This window comes from Ammospiza caudacuta, chromosome 7 (assembly GCF_027887145.1).
Source record: "Ammospiza caudacuta isolate bAmmCau1 chromosome 7, bAmmCau1.pri, whole genome shotgun sequence".
Taxonomy (NCBI): domain Eukaryota; kingdom Metazoa; phylum Chordata; class Aves; order Passeriformes; family Passerellidae; genus Ammospiza; species Ammospiza caudacuta.
The window spans coordinates 7779260-7792552 of NC_080599.1; the positions used below are offsets into that span (position 1 = coordinate 7779260).

A 13293-nucleotide genomic window follows, 5' to 3' on the forward strand; every position below is an offset into this window, starting at 1 on the left:
CAGAGAGTGGGTTATGACATCACTGGGTGGCTGACTAACATCACAGAACTGGCTGTGACACCATAAAACAGACTATGATGTCATGGTGTGATTGTGTGATATCACAGAGCCTTCTGTGACATCACAGAGTGTCACGGACATATTTTATTAAAAATCCTTTGCCAGGATTTTTCTCCTGAGAAGCTGAGAGGCCTCAGAAACAAAAGGTAAACAATAATTATCTGCTGCTGTGGAATGCAACAGGTACATCTTTGATTGGTCTCATGTAGTGGTTTCTAATTAATGGCCAATCACAGGTCTGTCTCAGACTCTCTGGTCAGTCACAAGATTTTATAATCATTCCATTCTTTTCTACTCCTTGCTAGCCTTCTCATGAAATACTTTCTTCTATTCTTTAGGTATATAATTTTCTCTTAATATAATATATATAAAAAAATAATAAATCAGCCTTTTGAAACATGGAGTCAAGATTCTTGTCTCTTCCCTTGTCCTGGGACCCCTGTGAACACCACCACAACAGAGCAGCTGGATGACATCACAGTGTGACATCAAAGAGGGCTCTGTGACATCACAGGGGTTGTGTGACATCACAGGGGCAGTGTGACATCACAGATGGCAGTGTGACATCACAGGGGCTGTGTGAGGTCGCTGGGGAGGTCACTCTGCCCTGGCCCCCCTCACAGCTCCCCCCAGAGCAGTCCAACCCTGCTCGTGCACAGCGGGGTCCCCTGTCCCCCCAGATCCCCCCGCCCCCGGCCCCTCAGCCTCCCCCAGAGGATGTTCCACGAGATCGACCCCAGAGCCTGACACGGGGATGGGGGGCCGGGGCCCTGGGGGTGGCACAGGGGGACAGGGACCCCCCTGGCAGCGTCCCCGTGTCCCAGAGGGCCAGAGCCTGGGCCAGGGCTCCTTCACCCTGTTATGAACGAGGCCTTGAGAGCGCTGAAAAAATCCCTGGCAAGGGATCAGTCAAAACCAGATTTAATATTAAGCGACATCATGGCTAAGTTCCTTGGCAAGAGCCACTCTGCTCCTGACTGGACACTTTGGGCACAGCAAGGAAACAAAGTAACAAAACAAAACAGAATCCAGTAAATCAAACCAGAAATGAAGCAGGAACTGTCCCTGTGTGTGTGTGTGACACAAGGACAGTGAGGGCAAGGATGAAAAAAATATGGCGTAGAAGCTTAACAGAGCTCAAACTTAACAGGACTTAAGTTATGCCTTAACCTTAACTGATACCTTCAACTTCAAAATTTGGCAAAAGAATAGCACCTAATTTATAACCTATGACTTGACAATTTAACACAGGAATAACACTTAACAAAACTTAGCTTATAACTTATATTAAACATAACAACTTAGAAAAGAACATCTCTTAGCAGCATTTAACTTCACTTAGACCTTGTGATTTAACCTTACTTACAGGCCTGACTGACTCAGCTATCCAAGGCACTCCAACCCCTCAGAGAGCAGCATTTCTGCCACATTTCCCCAGCACAGGCACTCCTGTGTGCACACAGACACAAAGAGTCAGTGCAAGGCACCTGTGAGAAATTCCCCTGAGGACAGGAAATGCTCACTGTGGATCCTTTGGCATCTCCCCAGTGGGTGAAGGGCTGAGCCTGGAGGAGCGGGGGGATTTGCCCAGGCTCTGTCGTTGTTCGGGATCCCCGAGTGCAGCAAACGGGAGAGTTCTCGACTGGTAGAGGTCCTACTCAGAGGGTCTTGCTGGCCCAGGAGTGGCCCTATAGGACACAAAAGAACACAAACACACCATTGTTCTCAAGGTGAAGAAAAAAGGGGAAGTTTATTTTTTGACTCCAACATTTATAGTTTTCCAAACTATAAATTGGAGGGTGACAGTGCCATCTCTCCAATGACACTGGTCAAACCAACAGTCCATCAACTCTCTCCTCCTCCATCAAGGAATGCAAAACAATGAGTTATTTACAGAAAGTGTGTGAGAAAGTTCACTACAAGAATGTCAACATCAGAAGGCTTAGAAAATCTTTAAAAACCAGGGTGATATCTCACCCTTTTCCTTTTAAAAAAGAAAAAAGAGAAAAGAAAATGAACAATATGAAAAAGAAAACATGAACAATGTTCAGTGTCCATTTGTGGAGGAATCATCAGAGTGATCACTGCCATCATCTGCATCCAAGTCATCACTTAATGATTCACCCGCTTGATGCCTTTCAGGTTGGTCACAGTTTCCATCTTGTTCGTTGGCTCGATTCTGTCTCTGTGGTCCAGGTCAGGGCAAGCACACTTCGAAGGTACCCAGGTACCCTAGTATCTGTGGATACACAAGCATATCCCTGTCCCAAAGCGATAAGGTCATAGGGACCTTCCCACTGTTCGTTGACTAAATTCCGCACCCGAACCTTCACTCGAGGCTGATGTGCCTCATCTGCAGCCTGCAACAAGAGATGGTGATTCAAAATGACAGGATTATTTGAGTTCTGCGGCACAGTGAGATGATGATTGTGCACAAAGCTTTTGCCAACCGACTGTGCGGTTGCATTCCCCGTTTTTGTTTTTGAAGAACCTGCTTCAGAGTACCATGACCGCATTCTACAAGAGCTTTACCAGTTGGAGAATGAGGGATACCAAACTTGTGCGAGAAACCTCACAACTGCAGGAACTGCAGCAACTTTTGCGATGCACAAGCAGGACCATTGTCAGTTTTCACAGCAGAAGGTATGCCCAGAACAGCAAAGGCCAGCCTCCAGTGGGCGAGGATATAATGGGCCTTCTCCCTAGTGTGACCCAAAGCCCACATCGCAGAGGAGAATGTGTCCACAGTGACATGCACATACTTGAGCCAGCCAAACTCGGCAATCTGGGTGACATCGGTCTGCCAAAGCTCCAAGGCCCTAAGGCCTCTGGGGTTTACCCCTGCTGGCAAAGGTGGAGCAAGTGCATGGCTGTCATGGTACATGGAGTGTATCAGGCTGAGGCGCTACCCACGCTGGGTTAGCCAACTTGTCAGCCCTCGCGTTACCTTCCACTATAAAGCCTGGCAAATCGGTGTGACTCCTCACATGCAGAGCATAGAATGGATGAACCCAGGCCTGAATGGCACACCACAAGGTCTTCAGTAAATGAAACAAGGCAGGATTACTGACCTCCTTCAAAATGGAATGACCCAACCTCTGTGCGGTATCAGCCACATAGGCGGAACCCGTGACCAAGTTGAAAGGTTCCTGGGAAAATTTCTCAAATGCCATGACAGCAGCCCTCAGTTGCAACCAATTGGGCTGACCCATCCTCATGACCTTCCAGAACCTGCCACTCAGATCTGTTCCTCCAGGTAACAATGTCCTTTCTTGTTTTCCCTGAATTGTCAGTGAAGACGGTGGGTCCTTGCACATGTTTCTGTCTGTTTTTAGGCCGCAAAGAAATTTGTGTGAATTTTGCCATATGCAGTAGCCTATGGCTGGGCAGATGATAAGTGATCTGCCCTGAAGAGTTTTCCAGAGCACTCTGCAGGGACACACTGTTTGCAAAGCTCCAGTCAAAATCCTCCCATTGTACCGTGAGTATGATCTGTGCAGGATACGCACCCATCAATTGCAAACACCGTTGCCAGCATTTGATTTTCAAGTGAGCAGTCAGCTCAAACAATGCAGTTGCCGTCTTCAGCAGTTGATGGGGCAGAAAAACCGATTCTAAAATGTGCAAGGAATTGAACCATTTGTCACTCCACTGGCCAATGATGTCCGTGGGATGCGAATCTGGAGTGGTGATGAACACAGTGACATCAACGGAGAGATCAACGCGATGAAGTTGGCAAGCCGAAACAGCTTGCTGGACCACCTCCAGCACCTTACACGCCTCAGGGTTCAGTGTGCAGGGCAACTTTAGATCAGAGTCTCCTTTAAACAAATCATACAGAGGAGACAGCTGTGTTGTCAGTTAGTCCCAAGGATGGACATAACCAAGTGATGACACCTACCAATTTCTGAGCATCATTCAGTGTCTTCACAAAATGCACAAATTGCACCTCCTGGTGACAGATTGTCCGTTCCAGAATTTTGACCCCCAAGTACTTCCAAGGTGGTTGTTGTTGAACCTTTTCTGGAGCCACCTGCAGTTCATGAGCATGCAAAGCATCGAGCAACCGAGGCTGAATCCTCAGCAGCTCATCCTGGGTGGACGCAGACACCAAAATGTCGTCCATATGATACAGACGTGCATCAGGAAACTGCTTGCGAACTCCAGACAAGGCAGGAGATTTGTGCATGCCCTGGGGCAACGTCCTCCATTGATATCTCTGTGCAGGCTCAGCCTTGTTAATCACTGGCACTGAGAAGGCAAACTTCGGTCTGTCATCAGGTTGCAAAGGAATTGTAAAGAAACAATCCTTCAGATTCACAATGAGGACCGGCCAGTCTGCGGGAGGCATGGTAGGCGATGGCATGCCCACCTGCAATGTTCCCATGCTTTCCATTATGGCATTAACCTTTCGGAGGTCTTGCAACAACCTCCATTTCCCAGATTTTTTTTTGATGCAGAAGACAGGAGTGTTCCAGAGACTGGTAGAAGGCTCCAGATGACCCTGTGTGGGAATCCACAAAATTAGAGGATTTTGAGAAAGCTGCAAGATGCAGACCTCAGAGACAGCAGAGCTGTGAGCAGAGCTATGCAGCAGCCATGAGATAGGTAAGAAGAAAAATTATTTAAACTGTAGAAAAGCAAGGGCAAATAGAACAATAGAAAAGCAAGGGCAAATATAACAAGGTCTGTGTATTAACACTTGTCTAGAATAGCTCTCTAAGCTAATGAAAGTTTATCTAGCAAGATATTAGGAAGGTTAAAGCTTAATAATGGAGCTCTGTGCATTGTATTTTAAGGTTTACAAGTAGGTATTGTATTCAAAATAAGAAAGCATTGTTTTAACCAAAGGTACGTGTGCTTATGGTGATTGGATAGAACTACTGTCAATGTGCTTTTGCTTTGTGTAATTGGTCAAGAAACTTATGAAGTAAGTTGTAACATTAAGTTCCTGGTCTGCTGCCTGGAATGTGAGCTGCTGGCATCTTCCCATTGTCATAATCATGTAATGAGACTGATGCTGAAAATTAAAGCAGCTCGAGGTACGTTCTACAGCAGCCCTGTCTGGTTCGTGGTTTGTACAAAGTCCCCCTGCCAGTTTCACCCTGGTCCAACTGCTCCTGCACCAGATTCTGGAGGGCGACCAATTTATCTTGAGGGAGGGGCCACTGCTTCTCCCAGACAGGTTTGTCCACCAGCCACCGAATAGGAGGCGTAGGACATTCTGTGCCCTTCATTGCAGCGGCCCCCATCAAAAACCCATCTCGATGCGCACCCCACAGACACACAGAACATCCCTCCCACAGAGGTTGGCAGGAGCTGAAGTAACATGAGGCCTGACCCAGGCCGTCTGTCCCTCTGGGTTCATGACCAGCATGGGACACTGGCTCATGTAGCATTGCGCCGTCCCTCCCAGACCTGTGACAGACATCCCCACCAGATCCAGGGGCCACTCTGGGGGCCGGGTAGCAAGTGAGAGAACCAGGATTTCAGCACCGCTGTCTAGAAGCCCACGGAGGTGGATTTCCGATGGCGTAGCACCAGGAACAGACAGGGTACACAGCATCTCAGGATGGTCCTTGGTCAGGACAGCAGTCCAGTGAAGTTGAGGCAGCCCAGTGGATCCAAAGCCACCAGCTCCATGTGACCGGTCAGCTGTCCTGCGAACAGAGGACTTAAAAGGCACAAGTTGAGCAAGTTGCGGCCCTTTTGGGATCTTGACAGGAGGGGGTGGGTGTGGAGACCATTTCACAAATCTGCCCTGTGAAATCTGCATCAATGAGCCCCAGGTGCACAATGATGCCCTGAAGGGTGGCACTAGACCTCCCCATAAGGAGAGCACTCATGCCCCCACCCAAGGGATCAAAGGCATCCAGGGGAACCTTGTGTATTTTACAAGATTCTAAGACAACTGTTACTGCGGTGCAGACATCCACACCTCCTGATCCACGGGTGCTGGCTGGGAGATGGCAAAGGAGACCTCCATTGGCTCCAGGGTCTGGAGAGAAGCTTGTGTCTGGGCACATCCCTGCTGCACACTTTGATCGATGTTTCCCAAGCCTGGTAAAGCCTGGCCATTAACATGAACAGTCACCTTGCAGATATTGGACATGTGATTGAGCCTACCACACCAACTGCATAAGAACATGGGAAATCTGAACTTCTGTGCTTTCTTCCCCCATTTCTTGCCAGCCTGCGCAGTCCCCTGCTGTGGCCACCTGCCCTGCGGCACTGCCCAGACTGGCTGCACAGCGGCAACCACGGCAGCCAACTTCTGACTCGAGGGGAAGATGTCCGCACAGGCCTCCACCATCTGGGAGACAGTAGGAAAACCAGGCAGAGCCACTATGACCCTCCTACAAGCATCATTGCAATTACACCTCACAAGGTCTGCAATCACAATCCTCTTTGCCACAGGATCAGGCACCCGCCTCTCCACAGATGCCGTCAGCCTTGCCAAAAATGCCATGAAAGACTCATCAAATCAACCCCCTGGACAATGGTCGCAAATGGCTGCCTCGGAGCAGCCATTTCCAGGGTCTGAACAATCGCTGCAAAGCCCAACGTGTGGCACTGGTCAAGCACAAGGGGATCGAATCCAGCCTGCCCCTGAGAATTTTCATAAAGCCCAGTGCCCAACAGCATGTCAGCCACATCCACACACCTGGGGTCCTATGGCCCCAGTGCAGCATTCTGCACCACCGCGTCGGCTGCCAAATGAGCCCACTTGGTCTCAAAACCATCAAACTGCACAGGGTCAAAAAGAGAATGTGCCACACGATGGAGGTCATGAGGCGTCAGCACTTCCGTAGCAACCCTCCAGAGAGTCTGCATAACCTCAGCAGACCCCAAACCATGCTGAGCAACCGCATCATGGACTTCCCTCTCCAGCTTATACAAAAGCTGTTCATGGGTGTTATGAGTAACACCCCTGAGCACAGGGAAAGCCTGGGAACCTCCTGGCAAAGCCACCGCACCTGCTGTGTCCCAGTACTTGGGCCCCACGGGGACAAGACAGGATGATCGACTGGAGCCAGGTCAACACCACTCACCCCTGCAACCCCTGCAGCACCGGCAGAGCAGAGGACCCCACTCCGTGATCCTGCAGATGCCACAAGGAGGCAGGCTCAGACATCTTATCGGACTTAGTTTTGGCTTCCTACCAGAAATGCATGGGGTTCCTCAGAAACACAGTCATCTGGCACGAGGGAAACATCCACAAATTCAACGAGGAGGCGCCACAGCCCCTGGAACCCACCAGCCTCCCACCGGCTGTGTCGGCATTCACACCAAAGGTTAAATACCTCAGCACCCTGTCAAAAAGCAGCCCCGGCAGGGGGCGCCTTGGCAGGCACAGGTGCCAGCACAGCCCGCAAACCTGGTGTGGGCTGGGACGAGACGGGCGTGGGGCCCCCGGCCCCCAACATGGGGGAGGAGCGGGATGCCGAGAGAGGTGGGGCCCAAGGAGTCACTTCACTGCGGGGCAGCACGAGGGAGCCCGGCACAGCCCCAAAGAGCGTCCACCCTGAGCTGCAAGACTCCACAGTGGGCACTGGCCCGGCTGAGAGGAGTGGGGTGGGCTGCCCACCCACTGGCTCAGGGCCGGACGGAACACTGACCACGGCCCCACACCCGGCAGCTTCCACCGACTGCGCATCCCCGGCAGACTGCACAGACTCAGAGATGGGTGAAGCCACCCTCCCACCAATGAGCCCAACTCGAAGGCGGTTGAACCTGCCCCTGCTGTGCTCAGGGGGAACGTCATGGAAACACCGAAGTTTGGACACAGAGTTGTCACCGAATCAGACTCAATCAGAGGCGGAGGCTGATCCTCAAAGGCCGGGAAGGCACAAAGAGAGGGCAGCACGCTCTCTGCCCCGCCGCCCACACAGGGTGAGGCGAGGATGGCCTGCCGAATCCACAGAGCTCTCGGGCTCAGGAACAGCTGGCCAAGAGCAAAATCCACCCCGGGGGAAACATCACCATCCCCCAGTTGGACATGTCCCCCAGCACACTGTCCCAGGGTGGGGGAGAGAGCTCCACATCACACAGAAACTCAAACTCCCCCTCGTCCACATCTGAGACAGAAGGGCTTCCCTGGGAAATCCGAGGGGTACAAGAACCAGACCCCTGCCAAAGCTCCTCACACTATTTCCACTGCACCAGCAGCGATCCCACATCTACAGTGCAATCATCAAAGAGGGCCTGCATGAGGCGGACCCCCATGAGAGACCGCGCCTCCCTGGAGAATGCCTTCGCACGGTCCGAAAAGAGCCCTAGCTCTCTGACCCATAGGAATAACCTCTCAAAGCCATCCCAGGAAACAGAAACCTGTTTCCACTCCAGGAACCCCCTCCAGAGATCCAAAACAAGGGAATCCTCCTTGAAATCCACAGAGATTGCCATCACCACCAGAACAGCAGGCAAAGCACCAAAGAGGGGGGACAATACAACCTCACCTGCAATCTGGCCTCTGTGTCTCAGCCTAGGCTGCAGTTTACTTCGGCAGTCACCAGATGTAACTAGAGGACACGAAAGAACACAAGCTCACACTGCTATTCTCAAGGTGAAGGAAAAAAAGGAAGTTTTATTTTCTGACTCCAACATTTATAGTTTTCCAAAAGTGAAAGCGGATTGAAGGGTGACAGTGCCACCTCTCCAATGACACTGGACAAACCAAGAGTCTATCAACTCTCTTCTCCTCCATAAAGGAATGCAAAACAATCAGTTATTTACAGAAAGTGTGTGAGAAAGTTCACTACAAGAATGTCAACATAGGAAGGCTTAGAAAATCTTAAAAAACCAGGGTGACACCCCTGCAGCACTACAGGCTGGGGATAGCGTGGCTGGACAGCAGCCAGGCAGAAAGGTACCTGCAGGGGCTGATGGACAGCATGCTGGACATCAGCCAGTGGTGTGCCCGGGGGGGCAAGAAGGCCAATGGCTCCTGGCCTGGATCAGGAATGGTGTGGCCAGCAGGAGCAGGGCAGGGATTCTTCCCCTGTACTTAGCACTGGTTGGGTAGCACCCGCAGTGCTGTTTGCGGTTCTGGGCCTCCAATTTAGGAAGGACATGGAGGGGCTGGAGTGCGTCCAGAAAAGGCCAAAAAAGCTGGTGAGGGGTCTGGAGCACAAGTCCGGTGAGGAGTGGCTGAGGGAGATGGGTTTTTTATCCTGGAGAAGAGGACACTCAGGGGAGACAAGGCAGTGTCAGGGCACAGGTTGGACTTGATGATCTCCAAGGTCTTTTCCAACCTTGCTGATTCTGGGATTCTCTGAAACCACCCTTGGAGCAGTTGCACAATGAGCCCTGGGCCTCCTCTTCAGAAGCTCCAGCAGCCCAGGTCCCTCAGCTTCTCCTGCCAGCCCCAAAGCCCATCCTGTCAGTCCTGCAGAGCCTCTGCAGCTCCTCCTCACTGCCCAGAACAGGGAGCCCCAGAGCCAGACACAGCAGCCCAGATGTGCCCCCCTGGCCTGGGGTGTCTCTGGCAAGGGAGCAGCACCAGGCACTGCAGGAGCCTGCAGACAATTCCTGCAGCACTTGTAGGATGATCCTGCTGCCCAAAGGACGTTCCCATGGTGCCAAGTCAGGAACTGAAATGGGGAGTGCAGCCAGAGAGGGAAGGGCAAACAGGGATGGGCTGTTTGCAGGGGAGGGAACAGGGGTGGGCAAAAGGAAGAAATTTGTAAAAGGAAGAGTAAAGAAAGAAAGGAGAAGCCAAGAAAATGCTCAGGGCACTTTGGGGGTGGCTGCCAGGAAGCCCTGGCTCTGAGCAACAGCGTCTGCAGTGGGACAGGAAACTCCCAGCTGATGAGATCAAACTTTCTGGCTGAGTGCAGAGGCCAGGACAAAGCTGAGTGGTTTCCCTGGTGTCCCCCAGCCCTTGCTGGCCCCAGGGGCTGATGACATTTGTGCTCCCTCAGGTTCATGTCCCCACACCAACAGCATGGTGGTGCTCCCCCTGCTGTGTGCAATGCAAACAGGGGCTGCTGAGCCAGTGCTGCTGTGTCTGTGCCTGCAAGGATGGGGCACCTGTGTGAGCTGGGGGAGAGGCCAGGGCTGCAGAGGGGGGATGTTGTTGGCAGCTCCATGAGGATGCTCTGGGATGCTGCCCTGGGCTGTCCAGCACACTGGGGATGGATCAGCCCCTGCTCTGCTGCTCCTTCCCGTCTCCCCCAGGGCCCTTGCAAAGCCCCAGCCATGCTGTTTGCCCCCAGCCTGCCCACGGCCAGCCTGGGTCTGCTCACAGAGCTTTTCTGTGCTGAGCATTGGCCTGGCTGTGTTCTTGAGAGAGCCTGGGCAAGGAGCCTGGAGCCCCCAGGGCCTGGCCTGAGGTGTCAGCGCTGCCCCAGCAGTGCCCATGGCCTGTCCCTGCTGCAGCCACGGCACTGTCACCCCCATGGCTGTGCCCGGCCCCGAGAGCACTCAGGCCCTGCAGCAACACCAGGGCCACCAGGGCAGCGGGGCAGGGCCATGGCAGCAGCACTGGCAACACCAAGTGCTGCTGCTGCTGGGCACAGCTGCTGGGCCAGCGCTGATCTGCCCCCAGCTCTGCACACAGACATTGCTGCTGCAGCTCCAGAGAGGGCAACAAAAGAGCATCTCTGCAGAAAACTCTGCTGGGATATCCTTTAGTTCCTTTAAAGCCACCAAGAGTGCAGCCCCTCATTGACACAGTCTGTGGCCACAGGGAAGGTGGAGTGAAACAAAATGAAAAATGGCACAAACAATGACATTTCTTTGTGGATGAAACAGAGGGGCTTTACACCTAGCTTGCAGGCAAAGGTGAGTTTATAGAAGAAATAACATTTGGTGATTTTAGACTGTATCCATAGCAAGGAAGAAAACAAGGCGGTCACCACGGGAACAGATTAGTACAGTTTTATGAAAATTTTTGTAAGCTAGACTATATACATAGGTAGATGTTTATATGTACCTTATTAAATTTCTGTGAAATTTCGCTAATTATATTGATGGTAATAGCTTTGCATCAATGATTAAAAAAAGTTATTGTGATGTAATGCATGACTTAAGATCACTCTTTTTAAAAATTATATCAACTACAGAACACGCAAAATAAAAACATTTTCTTCTTTGAGCCTAATTTAGTGTGTGTAGGTCACGTCCAACCAAAGAGTATCAGACAAGATTAATAAAGTAAATCAAAGAACCTTCAAAATGTAATAAGAAGTATCAAAGATGACGTTTATTACAAGTGATTTGCAGAAACTGGCCAGCAGTTCAATGGCCAGCACCCTGAAAGCATACAGTCATCAGTCTCCCCACTCCAGCCTTGAGCTCCTGGTTCCTCAGGCTGTAGATGAGGGGGTTCAGGGCTGGAGGCACCACCGAGTACAGAATTGAAAGGGTCAGATCCAGATATGGAGAGGAGATGGAGCGGGGCTTCAGGTGCGCCAAGAGAATAGTGCTGAGGAACATGGAGATCACAGCCAGGTGAGGGAGGCAGGTGTAAAAGGCTTTGTGCCGTCCCTGCTCAGAGGGGATCCTCAGCACAGCCCTGAAGATCTGCACATAGGAGAAAACAATGAACACAAAACTACCCAAACCTAAACAGGAACTGCCAACAATGAGCCCCAGTTTCCTGAGTTTGGACTGTGAGCAGGAGAGCTTGAGGATCTGAGGTATTTCACAGAAGAACTGGCCCAGGGCATTGCCATGGCACAGGGGCAGGGAAAATGTATTGGCCATGAGTAGCAGAGCATTGAGAAAGGCACTGGCCCAGGCAGCTGCTGTCATGTGGACACAAGCTCTGCTGCCCAGGAGAATCCCATAGTGCAGAGGTTTGCAGATGGATACGTAGCGGTCGTAGCACATGACGGTCAGCAGGAAATACTCTGCTGAGATGAAGAACAGAAAGAAAAACAGCTGAGCAGCACATCCTGTGTAGGAAATGTTCCTGGTGTCCCAGAGGGAGTTGTGCATGGCTTTGGGGACAGTGGTGCAGATGGAGCCCAGGTCGCTGAGGGCCAGGTTGAGCAGGAAGAAGAACATGGGCGTGTGCAGGTGGTGGCCACAGGCTACAGCGCTGATGATGAGGCTGTTGCCCAGGAGGGCAGCCAGGGAGATGCCCAGCAAGAGGCAGAAGTGCAGGAGCTGCAGCTGCCGCGTGTCTGCAAGTGCCAGCAGGAGGAAGTGGCTGATGGAGCTGCTGTTGTACATTTGCTGTTGTGGCACATGGGATCCTGTTCATGGAGAAAAGGACAGTGACGTGTGAGAGGAGATACCCCTAAGCAAAATCAAAGCTGTTTCTCATACACCCTTCCCTGGAACACACAGCTAGCTTTTGGTGTTTTAGTGTTCTGTGGTTTTTTTTTTAAGCTCCCTCCATGTCTCTCCTGCTATTCTTAAGTATCAGAAACTTTCAGCTTTTCTCCAGCCCTCTGGTAGAACAGAGTGAGTTCTCTGAGGCAAGATTAAGAGTGGAGACTGAGGAGAGATGGTCACTCACTTCATTCTGTTTGGAGTTTCTCTGGGCATTCTCTTTTCTCAAATGAAGGATTTGCACACTCCCATGTTGCTCTAAAAAACACCCAGAGACTGCTGAGAGCAGATGGATCCACCACAGCCCAGCTCCACACTTGTAGCCAACGGCTCACGTTGCTCATTTTACCAACACAGCAGCATTTTCAGTGTCACAACACCTCTGCCTTTCTCCATCAATCTCACAACTCAGAGATGCTCTAAGACTGGTTTCCACCCTGGATTGAAGCCCTCAGCTTGGACTGAAATCTCAGAGAGACTCCCAAGTATCCTTATGATGGCATTGGATGAAGGGAGATGCAGCTCCTTCCCTGGCTGCACTGACAGCATTGCCCAGAGCCAGGCACTTAGGACAGCATCACCCTGAGCCAGCTGTGCCCCCTCCAGAGCCCCCAGGGCCGGGCAGCTGCTCCCAGCCCTGTGCTCTGCAGAGGGAACTGGGCCCGGGGCTGCAGAGCTGTCACACGGCTCTGCTGCAGCTCTGCCTGCACAGGAGGGGCTGCACGCCTTGGAGCCCCGGCCCTGAGGGCAGAGGCTGGGGCACAGGAGGGAGGGGGCTTGTTCAGAGGGAGGGGCTGCAATGGAGGGGATCTGGTGGACATCTCTAAACTCTCCCTGCCACAGCATTGCTGGGTTTTGTTTTCTCTCATTGCTTGATGTTCTCTCTGCTTCCTGCAGATTTCCCTCCTGCAGGTGTTTCCCCATGCCTGATGTCTCTGTGCCAGCACTCAC

The 13293-nt window shown here is 51.7% G+C and overlaps 1 protein-coding gene across 1 annotated transcript; it reads right to left on the reverse strand.

The window, feature by feature from the left end:
• Positions 1-11301: 11301 nt before the first annotated feature.
• On the reverse strand, positions 11302-12240 carry LOC131559620 (olfactory receptor 14C36-like). The gene has a single exon (XM_058808034.1). It carries the CDS (start codon positions 12238-12240, stop codon positions 11302-11304), a length of 939 nt encoding a protein of 312 aa, XP_058664017.1.
• Between the last annotated feature and the right edge of the window lie 1053 nt (positions 12241-13293).